Below are 17,450 nucleotides of genomic sequence, written 5' to 3'. Positions count from 1 at the left end.
GGTGATGATACAAGTGAGAAGCGGGTATATGGTGCAGTATTGATCTGCGATAGTATCAAGATGAGGAATGAAGCTCTCTGGCAGAACTTATAGCAGTAGCTACATGTAGTACTAAGGTGAGAGGTTAAGGACACATAACACAGAGAGTATTGATAGTTTGAATTCTTGTAATAGGTTGTCCACTGAGGAACGCATGCGTAAACCTCCAGATATCCTCCAGAGATATCCGTGATTCAGAACCAATAATAAAGTTTCCAAGAAGGGTGCAATCTTTCTAGCAGATCATACATGTATAATCATACTCGTGTCACTTAAGTATGCTCAAAATTTCAAGGCTTGTAAGTACAGCCAAGAGAGAGAGATATTAACAGCCACAGTGGCTTCTTCATGGAAAATCACTCGCCAATTCCATTGGCCATGATTATTGCATGTAGGTTTTGTTAATTGACTGACCGGCAGCGATCATGGGGTTAGTTTATTGCTTGTCTCATTGGCTTCATGTAAAATCGTTCTCTAATAGTAGTAAGAACGAAGCCAATAACAGCTTCACGTATCAACATAGACTCCTCACCTCGTCACCATCAGGCCTCCCTGACATCAAGTCTATTCAGCTCGTCGAGGCGGCCTCAACCAATGGCGATCCTCCAACAGCTGGGCAGGGAATATTCACGGAGGTTGGTAACGAGGGTGGGGTATTGGTGGTTGGTGGAAGATAGGAAGGCGGGGAGGTGGTTGGGGGTTTAAGATTTTCGAGAACTACTAGAGTTAGGGCTAGGGTTAGGAAGCTATTAGATTTCGGTTGGGGTGGCTTTGGCTAGGAGGGTTTTCTAAGTCCCGTGTGGCTGTCTGCTCTCTACTCCTACGTCTCTCGGTCTCCATTAGGTGAGATCCAGGAAGGATTAAGTCACGTTAGGCCTTCGTCCCACCCTCCCTATTCGTCTCTGCTTTTCTTCCTCCTCATGGAGGAGATGTCTATAGAGCCCAGTAATCATGAGGGGCCTATTTTGCGTTAAGTCTCCCTCTCCATTCCTCCTCCCACCCTTCCCCCCGTTTCTTTGTTTTACTCCCTCCTCAAGGATGGAGTCTATAGACAGTCCTCTTGGTCTCTAGGCTCTGGCTTAAGGATCAGGAGGAGTCTCTTTTACGTTCGGCCTGCACCTATTTTTGCTTCCTGTGAGAGAAAAGGAGCAGTAGAGGCTCCTACCGGCCCCTGGGCTAGTCCGAGGGGCCGAGAAGGATTTATCAGATCTCCCCTCTACACACGCTTTCCCCCTACCCGCCCCCGCCCCCGCCCACTCTCCTACCCGCTTTTGTTAGAGGTTCTTAGTGCCCTCTAACTTTAATTTTTGCCCACCCTGCGAGGAAATCAGAGTATGGATCTCGACCAATTTCTGAGCAATGTCCGAGGGATTGAGAGAGATGCCACAACTCCTCTAGTTCCTATAGCTCTTATCTCCCCCTACAGACTTCTTCGCTACCCGTTATTATTACTGTGTCAAGACAGCGAGTTTGGTTGTCTGATATATAGCTGATACATACGTGTTCTAATATCTTTTAACTATAAAACAAGGTTGTTCCTCTTACACTTGTAATAGCAACGTCCATACAATACAATTATTTTCTATCTCTTATAAACCACACTCCGAACAACGGCTTTCACCCGGATCTTCTTGCCTCCTCTCTAAGAAAGTGCAGATTCCTATAAATCCTTTGGGTTTGTCTCAGGGACCTGGAGGGGGTCTAACTATCATGTATCCCTACCCGCCACTGCTGAAACCCCAGCTATAAAACGTTATCAACTACCGAGCGTCCCCTGCCATGAGAGCCAGTGAATGCGAATATCGTAGCTCGGGAATGCACGCTGATAGAGGATAAGATATGCACATCACGGGCGATCACTCGTGATTCAACTCCCGTGCAACAGTTACGAACCACTAGTACCCTCTCCTCTACACTCTACACAGTAAGATATTACTTCAACCCGTGTTCCATTTCAGAGATAAAATTAGACTTACGTGATGTTAATCTACGATCATCGCGCGGGGGACTACATTCGAGCGGCCGGGCCCAGTCGAAACTCAACTCAAGCTTGCGGTATTATGGTTCACGAGCCACCTGATCATGCCATGAAGAGGGTCGATTATATAGGTTCTCCAATTGCAATAAGTGTAGTACCGCCAGGTCTGTATTGCATAAAGTTATCAGGTACCTTATGTGATAAGACCAGCTCTTTATATCTCCCGAGGGGCAGCTGTAATATGAGTAACAGGCCTGGGCCGGCACATATGAGCTGAGTGCTCCTGGATTAACGTATACCACGAGGGACGCCCTTATTTTCGGCGGCCACCGTATCGATCCTAAAAACACGTGTTATCTACGTTTCCTAGGACTGAGGCGTCCCAGACTTGTAAGTACAGAGTTTACAGACAAGGATGGGGTTCAACCATTGAAAACTGTTCTTGGCAGATTTATTCACACCATCCCATCAGCCAATCGGACAGCTCGAATTTAGAGCTGGATTCTTTAGCGGAGAGGGCCTAATATCAGCTGAGCGGATACGGGGCTTTCAGTAGTAGTTGATCACGTTTTAGGTCTGTTTCTATAGTAGGGCGTTCGGCCTTGCAATTGAGTGGGGAAAAATTATCGATCATTGACATTTGAGGTAGTATGTATATAAGAAAGTCACGATCAAACTTATTGCTTTGAACTCTTCTTTCTGTACCATTACTTGAACCTTGATTCCACCATACTCAGTACAATATATATAGCATACAGAAATTCCTCTCCCTTCATCTGCTTTCTCCCTTCATCTGCTTTCTCCCTTAATCTGCTTTCTCCCTTCATCTGTTTTCTCCCTTCACCCGTTTCCCCCCTTCATCTGTTTCCCCCCTTCATCTGTTTTCTCCCTTCATCTGTTTCTTTGCAGAGACTTGCGCATCACCTACTCATACAATCAACATCCATACCTCATCGGTGCTAAATATCTACTATCAGCCAATACTCTTTTAGTAGTATTCTCACAACCCAACCAACTCAGAGCCGTTGACTACCATGCCTCACAACGTCAACGTAAACTACAACGGAGCCAGCATCTCCGTGAACTCGATCTATGATCAAGTTGATTTGCGAGTACAAGCCTCCACAGCAGACCGTCAAGGACGACGAAGAGAAGATTTCAGCCTAGAAATAGGCAGCTCTAGACCCGGCGAGCAAGCACATGTTTCCGGGTCGAGATACTTTCAGCCTGGCGAAAATTCACCCAGTGAAGACGAGGCCAGGAATGGTCGCATGCGAGGAATACAACAACAGCCACCGCCGCTTGATGAGTATAAAGTTTGTCAGCAATATGAGGCTACAAGCCATCAGTATTCCGATCAGTCTCATCCATCAGTTCGTGAGACAGCAAGGGCAGCAGCCACCGCGCGCGCCACGTCCAGCTCTCATCGGTCGGAGGTCCCTGAAGATTCTTATTATTGGCCTGAGAGTGTGTCTACTAGCAGATCTGGCACTGGCACTGGATATAGATATGCAGTTTCTGCTCGTGAATCTAGCCACGATATGAGGGGTGACCGGGTACAGTATGCCCCCGGCTACAGTCCCACTCGTGGTTTAGAATCCGGCCGCATCCAGAGACCTGGAGCCTCCGAATCTTTCCACCACCAGGTGTCTCAGCCTTCCCACTACTCCCCAGCCATCTCCACTACATCTTCAACCTCCCGTCACGGAGGACCTCGCAACTCTTATCATTCGGCAGACTCGAGTTCATACTCGGTTTCAAGCTCAGATTCCGAGGAAACCGTGGTAGCAGCACCAGCCCCTTCTTCTTCTTCTTCACCGTCGGCAGGCTATCACGGCAGGGAAGTGATCCTTTACGGGACTGGCCGTTCTAGCCCACAGAGTTCTTATCCTGAACGGTTCTCCCACCAGTCGGCGGATGTTTATGAAGGTTACCAGGGATCTCTGGGGTACTCGGAGAGCACGTGCGACAGTTATTATGATGACGATGGAGGAGGAGGAGCACATCCGCAGCACGATGGAAGGCCATGGTCTGAGGCGTCCTACCCATACTCAGACTCTGAGGATAATGAGTGGCCGGATATTAGGATCTTGAGTGTTGATTCGAGGAATGGACGATCTAGGCAGTATTATCGATAAGAAATTACAGACTTGTGTTGACATCTGTATGTACGTAATCTGCTGCATGGAAAAAAAAATTGGTTTCTTTTTTTTCGGCGGACGCATAGATTTGATCATGAGCCATCACTCGCGGGCCGATGCGGGCTTGGCAAGCGTCGGGTTTTCTGTTACATATACATGTAGTCTCTGTATTAGCTGTTGCATTCTTTAAAAATCAAATGACTTGATTCGTGCCTGATTCTTTCTACCTTGTATCTCCTTTCCAGCACTTCTAGCCACACACTAATATATTCATCTATTCCCAGGCGTACGCATAAAAAAAAAACCCACAACCAGAAATCTTTCGTAGCGGTAGAGAACCCAACTATGTATGCAGTATAGAGGTGTAAATATGTAATTACTGAACGTATCACCCAGCGCATGTAGCCACCCACCGGTCCGGTCCGGTCCATTCCGTTGGTCATGTATTAACACTCACTCTCATCTCTTGGCATTATTCCCCCGCGGGCCCCCACCTCTTTTAAATCACCACCACCACCGCCACCCCGTGTCGGTGTCCGTGCTCCATTCACTAGCAATAGATAATACCCGTCCGTCCGTATATGTAGACTCCATTATACACAGCGCCCACCGCCACCGCCACCACTACACAGACTACTACTACTACACACACATCCTACACCACACCTCACACCTCACACACCACACACCACACCCAAACCAGACCAGACCTCATCTACGAAAATAAGAAAGAAAGAAAAAAAAGAAACACCAGAAGCTAGTTAGTTGTATCCAGACAAAACCTGCCCCCCTCGCCGAAAACGAAACGCAAAGCCAAATTCAAAGCCAAGGAAGAAAACGCCCGCACGCAGAAAGATAGAAAATAGAAAATAGAACCCCATGGAATGGAAAGGAGATGAAGGAGAAGAGGGAGGTAGGGGGAGGGAGGGGGATGGAGGGAGGGAGGGAGGGAGGGAGGGAGGAGGCTAAAATACAGGTATATAGAGAGTATGCAAAAAAAAAATGTCGGGGGGGGTAAGGGTTCACACATGTAGTAAGTAGTAAGTAGTAGGAGGGTAGGATCGAGGGTTTAGGATATATCGGCCGCAAGCAGCAAGCAGTCAACAATCAACAGTCGACAGCCAACAGCCAACAGCCAACAGCCAAAAAAAAAAAAAAAAAAAAGATATAAAAAAAGATAAAATAAAAAAATAAAAACCGGGGGGTATAATATAAAAATCCAAGTCCAAAATCCAAAGCCCAAGTCCAAAAATCCAGTAACAAAAAAATGGTAACAAAAAAAAAAAGGTATCACACTATACGACGATCCACACCCGAAGCCCGCAAGCAAGCCAGACTTAGACCCTCATCCCCGAAAGACCTTAATCCGATCCAGCACCTCCGTCCTACACACAGGGCACTGGACCATCCTCGGCGAGAACTCCGTCACCTTACTGACGCCCATCTGGTTCGCACACCACTATCCACACCACACATCATCAGTCAGTCAAACCCCATCCATCAACCAAACCCCACCAAACCCCCACCGCCCCAAAAGGAAAGAGCAAAAACAAACCCCACAAAGCACCAAATGACTACACGGCAACAACAACGTATCCGCCACCTGCCCAAAACAGATCTTACACTCACTATCCAACCTCAACGCCTCCTCCTCCAGCGGCGGCGGCCTCGTCTCATCATCATCCAACCCCTTTGGCGGCTCCCAATGCGCCCTCCCTCCCCCCATTCTACCTCCTCTCGACACTCTCGCCTGCCTCCTCCCCGCCGCCGTCCGCATCCCCTCCCGCCGCCGCATCTCGCCGCGCAGCTGCACGAGCACCTCCACGGCCCGGTCAACAGGCCCCGCCTGGTCCCCGCCAAGGCTCTCTCGGAAGTTCCGCAGCAGCGCAACTACCTCGTTGACGGACGCCGCGAGCGGGTCCAGCGACTCACCACCACCCCCGCTGCCGTCGTGTGGAGGGGGTGGTGGTGCGGGGTCGAACCAGGCTGAGACTGTGTCGTGGCGCCGCGCCTCCTGGTCTAGCTGTTGGCGGCGTGTGTATGCCTCCCACGATCTTTGGAACCTTGCATGCGCTGTTAGTCATCCACCACTTTTCTGAAATCCGGGGTTGTGTGGGGGAAGGAGTGGGGAGGGGGGGGGATTGGGATTGGGATTGGGGAGGGGGGAGGGGGGCAGTGGGCTATACTTACAGCGCAGACACAGGCGAGACATAGTCCTCATCTTCGACATTCCCCCACACACGTCTAACCTGCTCCTGCGGGTCCGCCGCAAGCTCATGGCGCTCCCGGCGCTCCCGCAGCTCACGGAGGCGGCGCAGGCCCTCATTGGCGCGGTCGAGGATGTCATGGTTGCGGGAGCCGACGTCAGCCGCATACTGTCGTGTCTGGTGCTCCAGCTGCTGCGAGAGCGACGCAAGCTCCGCGGAGCGCCTAGCGGTGCCCTCAGAGAGGTGCGCGAGCTCCGTCTCGATATCCTGGACACTATTCGCGAGGGACCATAGCGGCTGGTTTGTCGGCGAGCTTGTAGTGGTTGTGCTATTTGCGTCTTCGCTTTGTGGCGGGGCGACGTCGCTGGGTGTTGTGGCGTCGGCTTCGCTCTGCTGCGAGGAGTGGTCTGTGACGGCGCGGGAGGGGACGAGGTCGGGTGTGCGCGAGACGTGCACTTCGAGGGAGTTGTCGGTGGTGGCGGAGGTGACGGAGGCGACCGAGGACCAGGTGCGGTCTGCTTCGTCGAGGGCGGAGAAGGTCTCGCGGCGGCTGGGCCGGTGCGGGACCACCTGGTGCTGCAGACGGGTGTAGGAGCGGGGCGTGGCCTGGCGGATCCCGCTGGCGCGGTAGTCGCGCGGCAGGTCGCGGCTCCGGGTCCCCATCATCATGCGCGCGTGCAGCCTGTCCAGCTGGTTCTCGATATCGGTGATCTGTGCGCGGGACTCAACGAACGAGAGCAGCCCCCTGGATTGAGGCGGGAGCTCAATATCGTCAGCTACGGTGGTGCCGCTCGTGGTACTTGCCTGGGCGTCCATGGAGCCCATACTCGAGGTATCGCTATAAGTACGCGGTATCGGCGGGGCAGCATGCCGCAGCGCATCCAGTCGCTGCTGCTGCCGTCTCATGATGTCATTGTGGCCAAGGTGATTCAGCGACGGGGGCGGCTCCTCAGGGCTCACTGGCGACGGCGGCGTCTCCACTCCCCCGACTCGGCTGATCAGTATGCTCTGTGGGCGCTGTATGACCCGCGAAGCCCGTGCTTCTGGGTCTGGCGATGTAGGCACGCTCCTGACCCTGCTGTGATGGTGGTGATGGTGGTGGTGGTTGTGGTTGTCCCGTTGCAATGGCGGCGGCGGCGGCGGGCCCTCGACGCTCTGTAAGGGCTCCTCTTGCCGCATGTTGCCGGGCCTGATGTAGGTTGCGGGCCGCGCAGGCCCGCTCGAGGTGTAGTGCTCCATCTGCGAGAAGGCGCTCGCAAACGTCCGGCGTGGGGAGCGGGGTCCGTCGAAGGCACTGGAGCGCGGGAAGTCGGGTATGCGGGACAGGGAGGCGGATGTGCCGGCGCGCCGGGTTCGGCGCTCCCAATAAGCTGTGTGTGTGGATAGTGTTTAATTATCAAGCGCGACTGTGTGCGAGAGAATGGTGTTTTAGGCGACAGCCATCATGAGCGGGGGAGAAGAGGAGAAGGAAGCGAAAAAGAAAAGAAAAAAAGGTGGGAGGTAGGATATTTATGGGGGGGAATGGATCTTTTGGTGCTTCTCTTTCCTCAGCCGTGATGTGCGACAGCTTTGTTTATAAGGTATATATGGATGGGGGGTTGGTGGTGCAGTGTGGGCAGGAGAAGGGTGGGAAGAGGGAGGCAAAAGGGCGGGAAAGGAGAAAGAAGGAGGTAGGTAGAGAAAGGGAGATATGTACCTTTGCAATGATCGCAGTACGAGCTGTAAACAAACCGAAACCAAATCAGCTCACTTGCCAAGGGGGTTATTGTGTATTTGAGGTATGTAGAGTAGAGTAATGCAGAGCAGTTGAAAGGGGGGAGGGAAGGGGGGGGGGGGGGGTAAAGTAGAGTAAGCAGAAGCAGGTGGAGAGATAGATGTCAGTCAGTCAGTCAGTCAGTCAGTCAGGCACTCACTTCCATCTGGTTCCCTGCGGCACGCTTCCAATGCCGTCGATATAGACAGAGTACGTCGGCGTATGCGGCCTCAAGTCTGAGCACGCACAGCACCCAGGCAGTGTGAGAACACACCTCGCCGTGTTCTTGTGCGTGCACACCAACGTCGTCCCCGGCCTCGGACTGGGCGGCGTCGGGGAGAAGGACATTTTTCTTTTCTTTCTGTGGTGTATGTATGTATGTATGTATGTATGTGGTGGTATGTATGTAGTAGCTAGCTGTATGTTAGCTGTCTGTCTGTCTGTCTGTAGGTGCGGTAAGTGAAGCGAACGGGACGGTCCGTTCTGCTTGTTTTTTTGGCCTAGGGGTAGATGGATAGGGAGGGAAGGTGAGAGCGATGTTTATCGGGAGCACTGGCACTGGTTGGTGGTGGTTTGGTTTTGGTTGGCTGGGTTGGGATCCGACGTTGGGTGGTGGAGGTTTCGTTCGTTTCTTCGGTAAGCAGGCAGGAGGGAGAGCTCTCGTGGATGTCGTGCAGTTATGCATGCATTGCAGGAGGGAGCTACATACAGTTGCAGGGGTGGCTTGGGGGGGAGGGCCTTATCGATAGGTCTGGGAGGCTTGGTGATCGTGGTGGTCGCATGCACTCGAATATTCTCTACCACCACCACCGTACTCTGCAGTGGCGAGGGAGGGGGTGGATGGGATGGGATGGGATGAGATCAGAGAGGGTGTTTTGCTTGGTTTCGTTTAATTGCAGGGAACAGCCAGAGGTGACCGTGATTTGATTATCGTGATGGGCGGATTATCATTCACATTCGATCACTAGTAGAGTACTGGGATGAGGGGGTGTGTCAGGTTTTTTTTCTTTCTTTCCTTCTCTTCCTTTCCCTCTCTCGATCTCTTCCTCCCTTCTGTCCCGCTCGCTCGCGTGAAAGAGGGCAGGTCTACAGGGTTTGTTTGTAATCGTGATGGAAGCGATTCCTCTTCTCTCCTCCATACAGTCGAGTGTCCGTAGATACCGCGGTACACTGCATGATGTTGTTGTTGGGGGCGCTCTTCTCTGCTCTGTATCCGAATCCGAATCTGAACCGAATGTGCAAGTGACAGTCCACTCTTAGACATAACCACATAGGGCACACTCCACTCCACTCCCCAAGGTCGATCTCCAGACTCCAGATTTAGAACTGCTTCTCGAGATGGCTCCTGCTTCCCCCCGATCTCAGATGAGGACCGAATGTGCATGTCTCACTTCTTCCCTTCCCTTCCCCCTCTTTCCGCACAAAGTTCCACCGCGAGTGACGGCCAATGAATCAACCCGAAACAGGGTTCGTCGTCCTGGCCATTTCCCGGCCGGGAGATCTCTGTCTCTGTAGACTCCTGGTTGGTCTTGCCTACTTGAGCGATCTCGTGTGCAAACAACCAGACGGGAGAAGGGACGTCAAGATGTCAATAGAGACCCGGAAAAGCAGCACGTAATGATGCAAGGGACGGGGGAAGAATCTCAAGGATTCAAGGGGATGTTGCACTCCAGCACCCCCACTGATACAGGCGCGGAATACCATCATCACCACCATCAGCACCGGCCATCACTCACCTCTAAGAAAGAAGGGAGGCAATTAACTGTCAACATACATGAACACTTCCCGTGAGAATGAACACCCAAGGATCCCTGCCCAGCCGAGTGACAGGCCATGAAACCCACCCCGACACTCACACCCCCCATGCAGCCTAGCGCGTCCAAGCCGCGTAGAATGGATTTCCCGACGCGTCCTCCCCATCCACCGCGTCAACCCCAAAACCCAACGAATTCACAAAATCGTTGTGAACAAAAAATAAGATCCAATCTTCAAAAACTTGACAAGACATAAAATATGGCTTCATCATCAGGGCCTTCAGAGGGCGCAATTGACGCTCTGATGCGTGCTCCCGAGTATGTGCACCCGTACCCTTCTCTACCATCTACCATCTACCTCTACTGCTCTACTGCTCTACTGCTCTACTGCTCTACTGCTCTACTGCTCTACTGCTCTACTGCTCTACTGCTCTACATCCTACCCCCACACCCCAGACAGCCAGCTAACATGGACTCCCCCACAGCTCCGAGCGGGAATACACCACCCCGCACCGCCTGCAAAGCACCCACACCCCCAACCCGCGCTTCACCATTTCCACGCGCACCTACCAGCAGCAATTCTCCACCATGTATTTCCTGCGCCTCGCCTCTCTCAAACCGCACGTCGACGCCCTCGCGCACAGCGCCTGGGGCGACACCACGATCGCGGGCGAAGCCGTGCAGCACTGCGACCGCGTGCTCGACGTGCGCCAGGGCGAGCTGTGCTGGGTGTCCGGCACCGTCTACATGGACATGGGGCTGAAGCCCAACATCCTCGACGACATCACAAAGGACCACTGGATCGCCGCGCCGCCGCCGCGCGCAAAGTACACCACCCCCGGCGCGGACCGCATCATGCTTGAGGACGAGAGCGGGCGGCTGAGCCTGGTTGGCGGCGTGCTGGGGACGATGCATCTGGTGACGGGGTGTGTGGTTGCCGTGATGGGCAGCGAGACGGGGGATGGCGACTTTGAGGTGCTAGATGTCATTATTCCGAACTTGCCGCCGCAGGGGCCGGTGGCGGAGGAGGAGGAGGAGGAGGAGGGGAAAGGGAAGAGCAAGGGCAAGGGGAAAGAGGAGGGGAAGGGGAAGGGGAAAGGCAAGGTCGTCCTCTGCAGCGGCCTCTCCTTCCGCGGCGGCCTCCGAGAAAGCTTCACCACCGACCTCCTCAGCGAATACCTCCTCGGCGAGCTCGGCACCCCCACCGAGCAAGCCCACACCGCCACCATCATCCGCCTCATCCTCGCCGGCAACTCGCTCGGCGCGCCGCTCTCCGTCCCCGTCCCCGCCGGCGAAGAAAAGGCCAAAAAATACGGCTACGACGCATCCGCATACAACGCCTCGCCCGCGCTCGCGCTCGACAGCTTCCTGGCGCAGCTGCTGCCGTCGCTGCACGTCACCGTCATGCCCGGCGAGACGGACCCGGCCAACGTGTCGATGCCGCAGCAGCCGCTGCATCCCGCCATCTTTGGCGAGGCGAAGGCGTATGGCGGGAGCACGTTTGAGCGCGCGACGAACCCGTGGACGGCGGAGGTGGGCGGGGTGGGCTTGTTGGGGACCAGTGGGCAGCCGCTGGATGATGTGTATAAGTATGTGGAGGGGGAGGACCGCCTGGCGATGGCGGAGCGGCTGTTGAGGTGGAGGGTGGTGGCGCCGACGGCGCCCGATACGTTGTGTGAGTTCTCTTGCTTCCGGTGACTGGTGTGGTGGGGGAGTGCTAATGGTGAGGTGTAGGGTCGTATCCGTTTAACGACCAGGACCAGTTTGTAATCGAGGAGTGTCCGCACGTGTTCTTTGTCGGGAACCAGGACAAGTTTGAGACCAGCCTTGTCGAGGGCGCCGAGGGCCAGCGGTGCAGAGTCGTCTTGGTGCCGAGGTTTTCAGAGACGGGGGAGGTCGTCGTGGTGGATCTGGAGACGCTGGAGGTCGAGGTCGTCAAGTTCCAGCTTAGGGAGTAGCTAGTTGGTTAGTTAGTATTAGTAGACTAATATAGGGCGGGGGGGAGAAACATAAAAAATTGGTAATCTGGAGTTATGGCTGGGTTTAGAAGAGATTATTGCTTCTTTTTATTTCTTTTCTTTCTCGGGCTGTGGTTTGTGGCATTCATGGAGAAAAAAAAATAGATAATTTCTGTCTGTAAGAAGTGCATATATATAACTAGACACCACCACTTGTCTTGTTAGACGCTGAGAGCCCTGTTTTTTTTTTTTCTTTCTTTCTTTTTACTTCCGCCCTCCCATTTACAGACGAATTCGAAGCTTTCGTTTTCTTACTAAAGAAGTGGCTATCACCATACATAGTCTCAGTTAACGTTTGGCATGGGCCATGTCTTACCATGATCTCCAACATGGTTGTTTCCTTTGCAGGTGGATTATACCACAGCACCACTACTCAAGGGAGTGGCCTAATGGGTGTGCTACTTGGACGGTATGCCAACGTGCAAGTTGGATAGCTGGTGCAGAGGCTGGCCGAAGATAGCTATGTATGTGCCGTGGTGCATATCAAATTCTCGCTAGATCCGATTCAGTCCATACCTTCCATCCCACTGACAATGCTCTTCAGTAAGGAAACAACGCTTTCTACTACCTAGCACTAGTGTACGTGGCAGAACTGAGAGATGCTCCGTCCTTTCGCTCAGGAAATCGCCCTCATGACCAAAATCCCCACGCTCGCCTGGACCGAGCGAGTGATAGTTCGTGACGCACGCCCTATTTTGGTAAATATCCCCGAAATAGCACTATTCCGCATTTACTCTAGCCCGCTGTATGATCTAACTGGGATTCTTTGCAAATCGGCCTCGTATTATTGGAATTTGTTTGTCGATCAGGTAGGGATTCTAGACTGGGTCGCCGCATAGCTACATACATACAGCATCTTCGGCAACTGAAATCTCCGACATTGCGGCTTCTGGATGCGTGCTCTTGAGGGAATATTTTCCAAATCCGCAGGCAAATCCCATGATATGAATATTCTAGACCTCGGCTGGCTGCCCTTTTGGAGCTCATGATCTGTTCTAGCTGTTGCTCAGTAATGCAACTGCAATGCGGGCAACCGATCGCCACCGTCAACCACTTCCAGCCACGATCGATAAGATAATGGCCGCGGGTGCAGGAGGTTCAGTGCACCTCAACACCACACCTCACACATCTTTACCTCTACCTCTACCTCTACCTCTACCTTTACATCACTCACCACCTGAGACAATCCACCACCACCTGAGACAATCCATCACCACCTCAATTGCATCAAAAAATGGCCTCCCGAATACCCCTCAAGCAGCTTGCCCGAACCAGCACCTTCCCAAGCACCTTCTTCTCGCCGCGCATCGCCGTCCCCGCAGCCCGCAGCCTAGCTACCGCAACCACAACCACAACCACCACCCCACCACCACCAACCCACAAGCCCAATGACGGCACCGCAATAGTCCTCCTAAACATGGGCGGCCCCAGCACCGTCCCCGAAGTCCACGACTTCCTCTCCCGCCTCTTCGTACATCCCCACTCCCCCCCCCCCCTCTCCCACACTCCCCACACACCGCTAACACACACCCCACCAGGCCGACGGCGACCTCATCCCCCTCGGCCCCCTCCAGAAATACCTCGGCCCCCTCATCGCACGCCGCCGCACCCCCAAAATCGAAGCCCAATACTCCGTCATCGGCGGCGGCTCCCCCATCCGCCGCTGGTCCACTCTGCAAGCCACCGAAGCCTGCAAGCTCCTCGACACGCTCCACCCCTCCACCGCACCACACAAGCCCTACGTCGCCTTCCGCTACGCCGCGCCCCTCACCGAAGACACCTTCCTACAGATGCAGGCCGACGGCATCCGCCGCGCCGTCGCCTTCACCCAGTACCCGCAGTACTCCTGCTCCACGACCGGCAGCTCCCTCAACGAGCTGTGGCGCCTGGCCAAGAAGTACGACCCCGCGGGGCGCATCGAGTGGAGCGTCATCGACCGCTGGCCGACGCACAGGGGGCTCGTCGACACCGTGGCCAAGCACATTGAGGAGTCGCTGTCGACGTACCCCGCGCCCGAGCGGGACGGGGTGGTGCTCCTCTTCTCCGCGCACAGCCTTCCAATGTCCGTCGTGAACCGCGGCGACCCCTACCCGGCCGAGGTCGCAGCAACAGTGTACGCGGTGATGCAGCGACTGGGCTTCAAGAACCCGTACCGGCTGGTCTGGCAGTCGCAGGTGGGGCCGCGGCCCTGGCTGGGCGCGCAGACGAGTAACACCGTCGAAGAGTACGTCAAGAAGGGGCAAACAAACCTACTACTCATCCCTATCGCTTTCACCTGTAAGCCCCCCCCCCCCCCCTACCCCCCTCCCCCTCTGCCACTACTAACCTACCGCAACACAGCCGACCACATCGAAACCCTCCACGAGCTCGACCTCGAGATCATCGCCGAGTCCAAGCAGCCCGGCATCAAGCGCGCAGAGTCGCTCAACGGCGACCCCATGTTCATCAAAGCGCTCGCCGACATCGCGCACGAGCACCTCCGCGGCGGCGCGCGCGCGAGCGCGCAGCTGGGCCTGCGCTGCCCAATGTGTGTCAGCGAGAAGTGCAGGGAGCAGAAGAAGTTCTTTGCGGGGGGAAGGAGGCGGAGTAGGTAGGTGTCGTGGGTGGGTGGGTGAGGTGGGACATGGTGTGTCACTCGGTGGTGGTGGTGGTGGTGGTGGTGGGGTTTTTCGTGTAGATAAAAGTCTTTTTTTTTTTTAATGAGATGTTGATAGCTAGCTAGCTGGCGCTGGGATACTGGGAAGGTTTTTATTCTATTCCTGGGCGCTTTCGCTCAGTTGGTAGAGGGATGGGCTGCCTGAATACATAGTAGTCTGCCTGAATAGAAGTTTTTTGGCAGGTTGGCGGGAAGCTGCATTTCAATTATTTCCAGTCACATAGCTATCAAGGCCCCCCATTCCCCAGAGTACTACATATATAAAGTAATATCCAAACCCATCAGTCAGATAGACCACCCCAACCCTGTACAGACCACCCCGTACCATCACCTACAATCCCCGGCCCCCGGTAATGATACCGAGTGACACCCCATGACCCCACACCCACTCCACCCGGGCTTTATATCTCCATCCTTCCCTCCTCCGGCTACGACCACCACACACCACAGACAACAACACCACGACCGCCACGACCAACAACGTCGGATTCTTGAGCTCTAGAGAAAATGACCTTCTATATGTGTATAGCAATGCTCTATATGACTACTTATGTAGCTACGGAGCATCTCTAACGACTACTAACTACTATTACCACCACCAACTACGAGCCCCCGCAAGCCCCCACAGGCACCACAAACAAGCACATAGTAAAGAAAGGAAGAAGAAAGGAAGAAAGCAAAAGAAGATCATCATCCGCTACCCCCACCCCCCTCTTTCCTCCCCACAACAAAGCACCACACAGCATAAAACAGTACAAACCAGCTCAATATCATCATCATAGCCCCCGGCCCTCGCTCAGCCTTTCATTAGATTACAATTACATCTTCATCCCCTAATAAAAACAGTCGATCGCTTTACCAACAGCAAAAAATCAAAAAAAAGTAAAAAAGTAAAAAAGAAGAAAAAGTCTATAATACAAGAAGTCTCATCTCCCTCACCTCCCCCTCTTCCTCCTGTGTCCCTGTCCCTTAAGCTCTAATCTCAGAGTAAATATACGGCATGAGCACCACACACGCCTTATACAGCACTCCAAAGCTCTTGACAAACGCTATCGGCCAGGTGGCCACCGCGCTGTTGGCGAACATGATCCACATGCTATAGAAGGCGACTGCGAAAAAGTGGTAGAACAGGACCATGGGCTGTCTGATGATTCCGGCAAGGAGCGCGGCGGGCTCGTCGATGCATTGGCCGCCCATGCGGAAGTATTCGAAGCATCCCCTTTGGAGTGTGCGGAGGCGGTCGTCTATTGTTTCTGTTTGTTAGTAGGGGGTTTATATATATGTAAGGGAGGAAGAGGGAGACGAACCGTTAGCGGCAAAGAGGGAGTAGAGTGCCTGCGCCAGGATATTGACCACACTCGTCAACGACTTGCGCTGCCAATGGAACTTCGACATCTGCCTCAACACAAGATCCGTATCCTCCAGATCTGGCACCGTCGCCGGGCTCAACAGTTCCGTGACCAACACCACATCATTAAACGCCACCGTCATACCCCCTCCCGTCAGCGGATGTCTCATATTCATCGCATCTCCCAGCAGCACCATCCCCGGCGTCGTATTCGTTGTCGCCGGCAGGAACGAGTTCGGCATACTGGGAAACCTGTCTGCCTCGAGCGCGGCCTTAAACGACGGTCTGATGCACTCGGGCAGGTCCGGCAGCACCACGTTCTTAAGGTGCGCCTTCACGCCGCCGTCCTTCGCGCTCGGCATCTTCGGCATGTCAATGAGCATGCGGGTCTCGTGCGTGCCAATCTGGTACACCAGCACCGGCGGGTTGTTGCCCATGATCACATGGCCGTGATTCGGCGATGGGAGCACGGCGTCCTTGAGCTCCAGCCCAACAAAGTTGGACCGCACCTGCGGCTTCTTGTTGATGCACTTCTTGCGGAAGTTGGACGCATATCCGTCCGCGGAGACGGTGAGCGCGCCAAAGTAGTGCTCCTCGAGGGCGTCGGCGCCCTTGCGCTTACAGATGACGCCGAGGACCTGGTCTGTAGCATTGTTCTTGATGACGTCGCGGACGGTGGTTTCGATGATCGTGACGCTGTTGTTACAATTCACCCGCCGGTTAGCAACACACGCCCCGCATATACACCCCCGCACGCCCGCAGACTTACTTCGGAGTTCTTCTTGCCGCCTCGCGCAGCTTCATGATGAATCTCCCGTGATGGAATGACCGCCCCTCCGGCGCCTTTCCATCGGGTCCCTTCGGATACGGAATCGTAACCCTCTCGCCGTGGTAGATACACTCATAGCCATACGTCGGGATCGCATCAATTCCCTCCAAGCAATCTACCATCACCCGCACGCATCATCAGCATCAATCAGATCCTCTCATCGATCCATCATCAATCCAATCCATCCATTCAATCAAAACAAAACGAATATAAAAAGACTCACCCCTCATCCCCAATTTCACCAGCGCCTCCACACCCCCCGGCTGCAGCAGCTCGCCCACAATCCTATCAGGCTCCGACAGATCACGCTCCAAGAGCAAGACCTGGCGGCCCTGCTTCCCGAACGCAGCGGCGAGCGCGCAGCCGAGGACGCCGGCGCCGACGATCACGACGTCGTATGAGTTTTCGCGCTTCTTTGGTTTCATTTGGGTTGCCATTGGGTCGTTGTATTAAGCTTTACGGGTAGGCCGGTAGAGGTAGATAGATAGCAAGTAAGGTAAGGTAAGGCAAGGTAAGGTAGTAACGCAAGAGTGTAGCACCGGTGAGATGCAAAAGGGTTGAAAAAGAAAAGAAGAGAAACACTCGGGGGGGCAGCAACGTAAGTCTTTATGTGGATGTGGCTGGCTGGGGAGCTTCTCTTCTCTGTTCTTTCAACACTCGTTGTGGTGCATGGAAAGGAAGGTTGGGCAATTCAAGGGGTAAGAAAACGGTTGTTGCAATGGTCTGA

The 17,450-nt window shown here is 54.0% G+C and overlaps 5 protein-coding genes across 5 annotated transcripts; 3 read left to right on the top strand and 2 right to left on the bottom strand.

Moving 5' to 3' along the window:
• Window positions 1–3,051: 3,051 nt before the first annotated feature.
• Window positions 3,052–4,155, top strand: LAJ45_08188 (uncharacterized protein; the record flags this gene model as incomplete). Its single annotated transcript, XM_046117740.1, has 1 exon — window positions 3,052–4,155. One exon carries the CDS (start codon window positions 3,052–3,054, stop codon window positions 4,153–4,155), a length of 1,104 nt encoding a protein of 367 aa, XP_045969027.1.
• Window positions 4,156–5,503: 1,348 nt separating this feature from the next.
• Window positions 5,504–8,466, bottom strand: LAJ45_08187 (uncharacterized protein; the record flags this gene model as incomplete). The annotated part of the gene is made up of 5 exons (XM_046117739.1): window positions 5,504–5,617; window positions 5,714–6,212; window positions 6,349–7,735; window positions 8,062–8,084; window positions 8,279–8,466. 5 exons carry the CDS (start codon window positions 8,464–8,466, stop codon window positions 5,504–5,506), a joined length of 2,211 nt encoding a protein of 736 aa, XP_045969026.1.
• A 1,665-nt stretch (window positions 8,467–10,131) lies between these two features.
• LAJ45_08186 (uncharacterized protein) lies at window positions 10,132–11,830 on the top strand (the record flags this gene model as incomplete). Its single annotated transcript, XM_046117738.1, has 3 exons — window positions 10,132–10,190; window positions 10,358–11,547; window positions 11,607–11,830. 3 exons carry the CDS (start codon window positions 10,132–10,134, stop codon window positions 11,828–11,830), a joined length of 1,473 nt encoding a protein of 490 aa, XP_045969025.1.
• A 1,294-nt stretch (window positions 11,831–13,124) lies between these two features.
• LAJ45_08185 (uncharacterized protein) lies at window positions 13,125–14,484 on the top strand (the record flags this gene model as incomplete). Its single annotated transcript, XM_046117737.1, has 3 exons — window positions 13,125–13,361; window positions 13,429–14,167; window positions 14,231–14,484. The coding sequence occupies 3 exons, from the start codon at window positions 13,125–13,127 to the stop codon at window positions 14,482–14,484; spliced, it is 1,230 nt and encodes a 409-aa protein (XP_045969024.1).
• Window positions 14,485–15,515: 1,031 nt separating this feature from the next.
• Window positions 15,516–17,160, bottom strand: LAJ45_08184 (uncharacterized protein; the record flags this gene model as incomplete). The annotated part of the gene is made up of 4 exons (XM_046117736.1): window positions 15,516–15,790; window positions 15,854–16,590; window positions 16,664–16,838; window positions 16,947–17,160. The coding sequence occupies 4 exons, from the start codon at window positions 17,158–17,160 to the stop codon at window positions 15,516–15,518; spliced, it is 1,401 nt and encodes a 466-aa protein (XP_045969023.1).
• Between the last annotated feature and the right edge of the window lie 290 nt (window positions 17,161–17,450).

Source organism: Morchella importuna, assembly GCF_003444635.1.
Source record: "Morchella importuna strain M04M26 chromosome Unknown Morimp01GS028, whole genome shotgun sequence".
In the NCBI taxonomy this organism is placed as follows: Eukaryota; Fungi; Ascomycota; class Pezizomycetes; order Pezizales; family Morchellaceae; genus Morchella; species Morchella importuna.
Note: the sequence above shows the minus strand (reverse complement) of the source record. Positions and strands in the feature narration are given on the sequence as shown.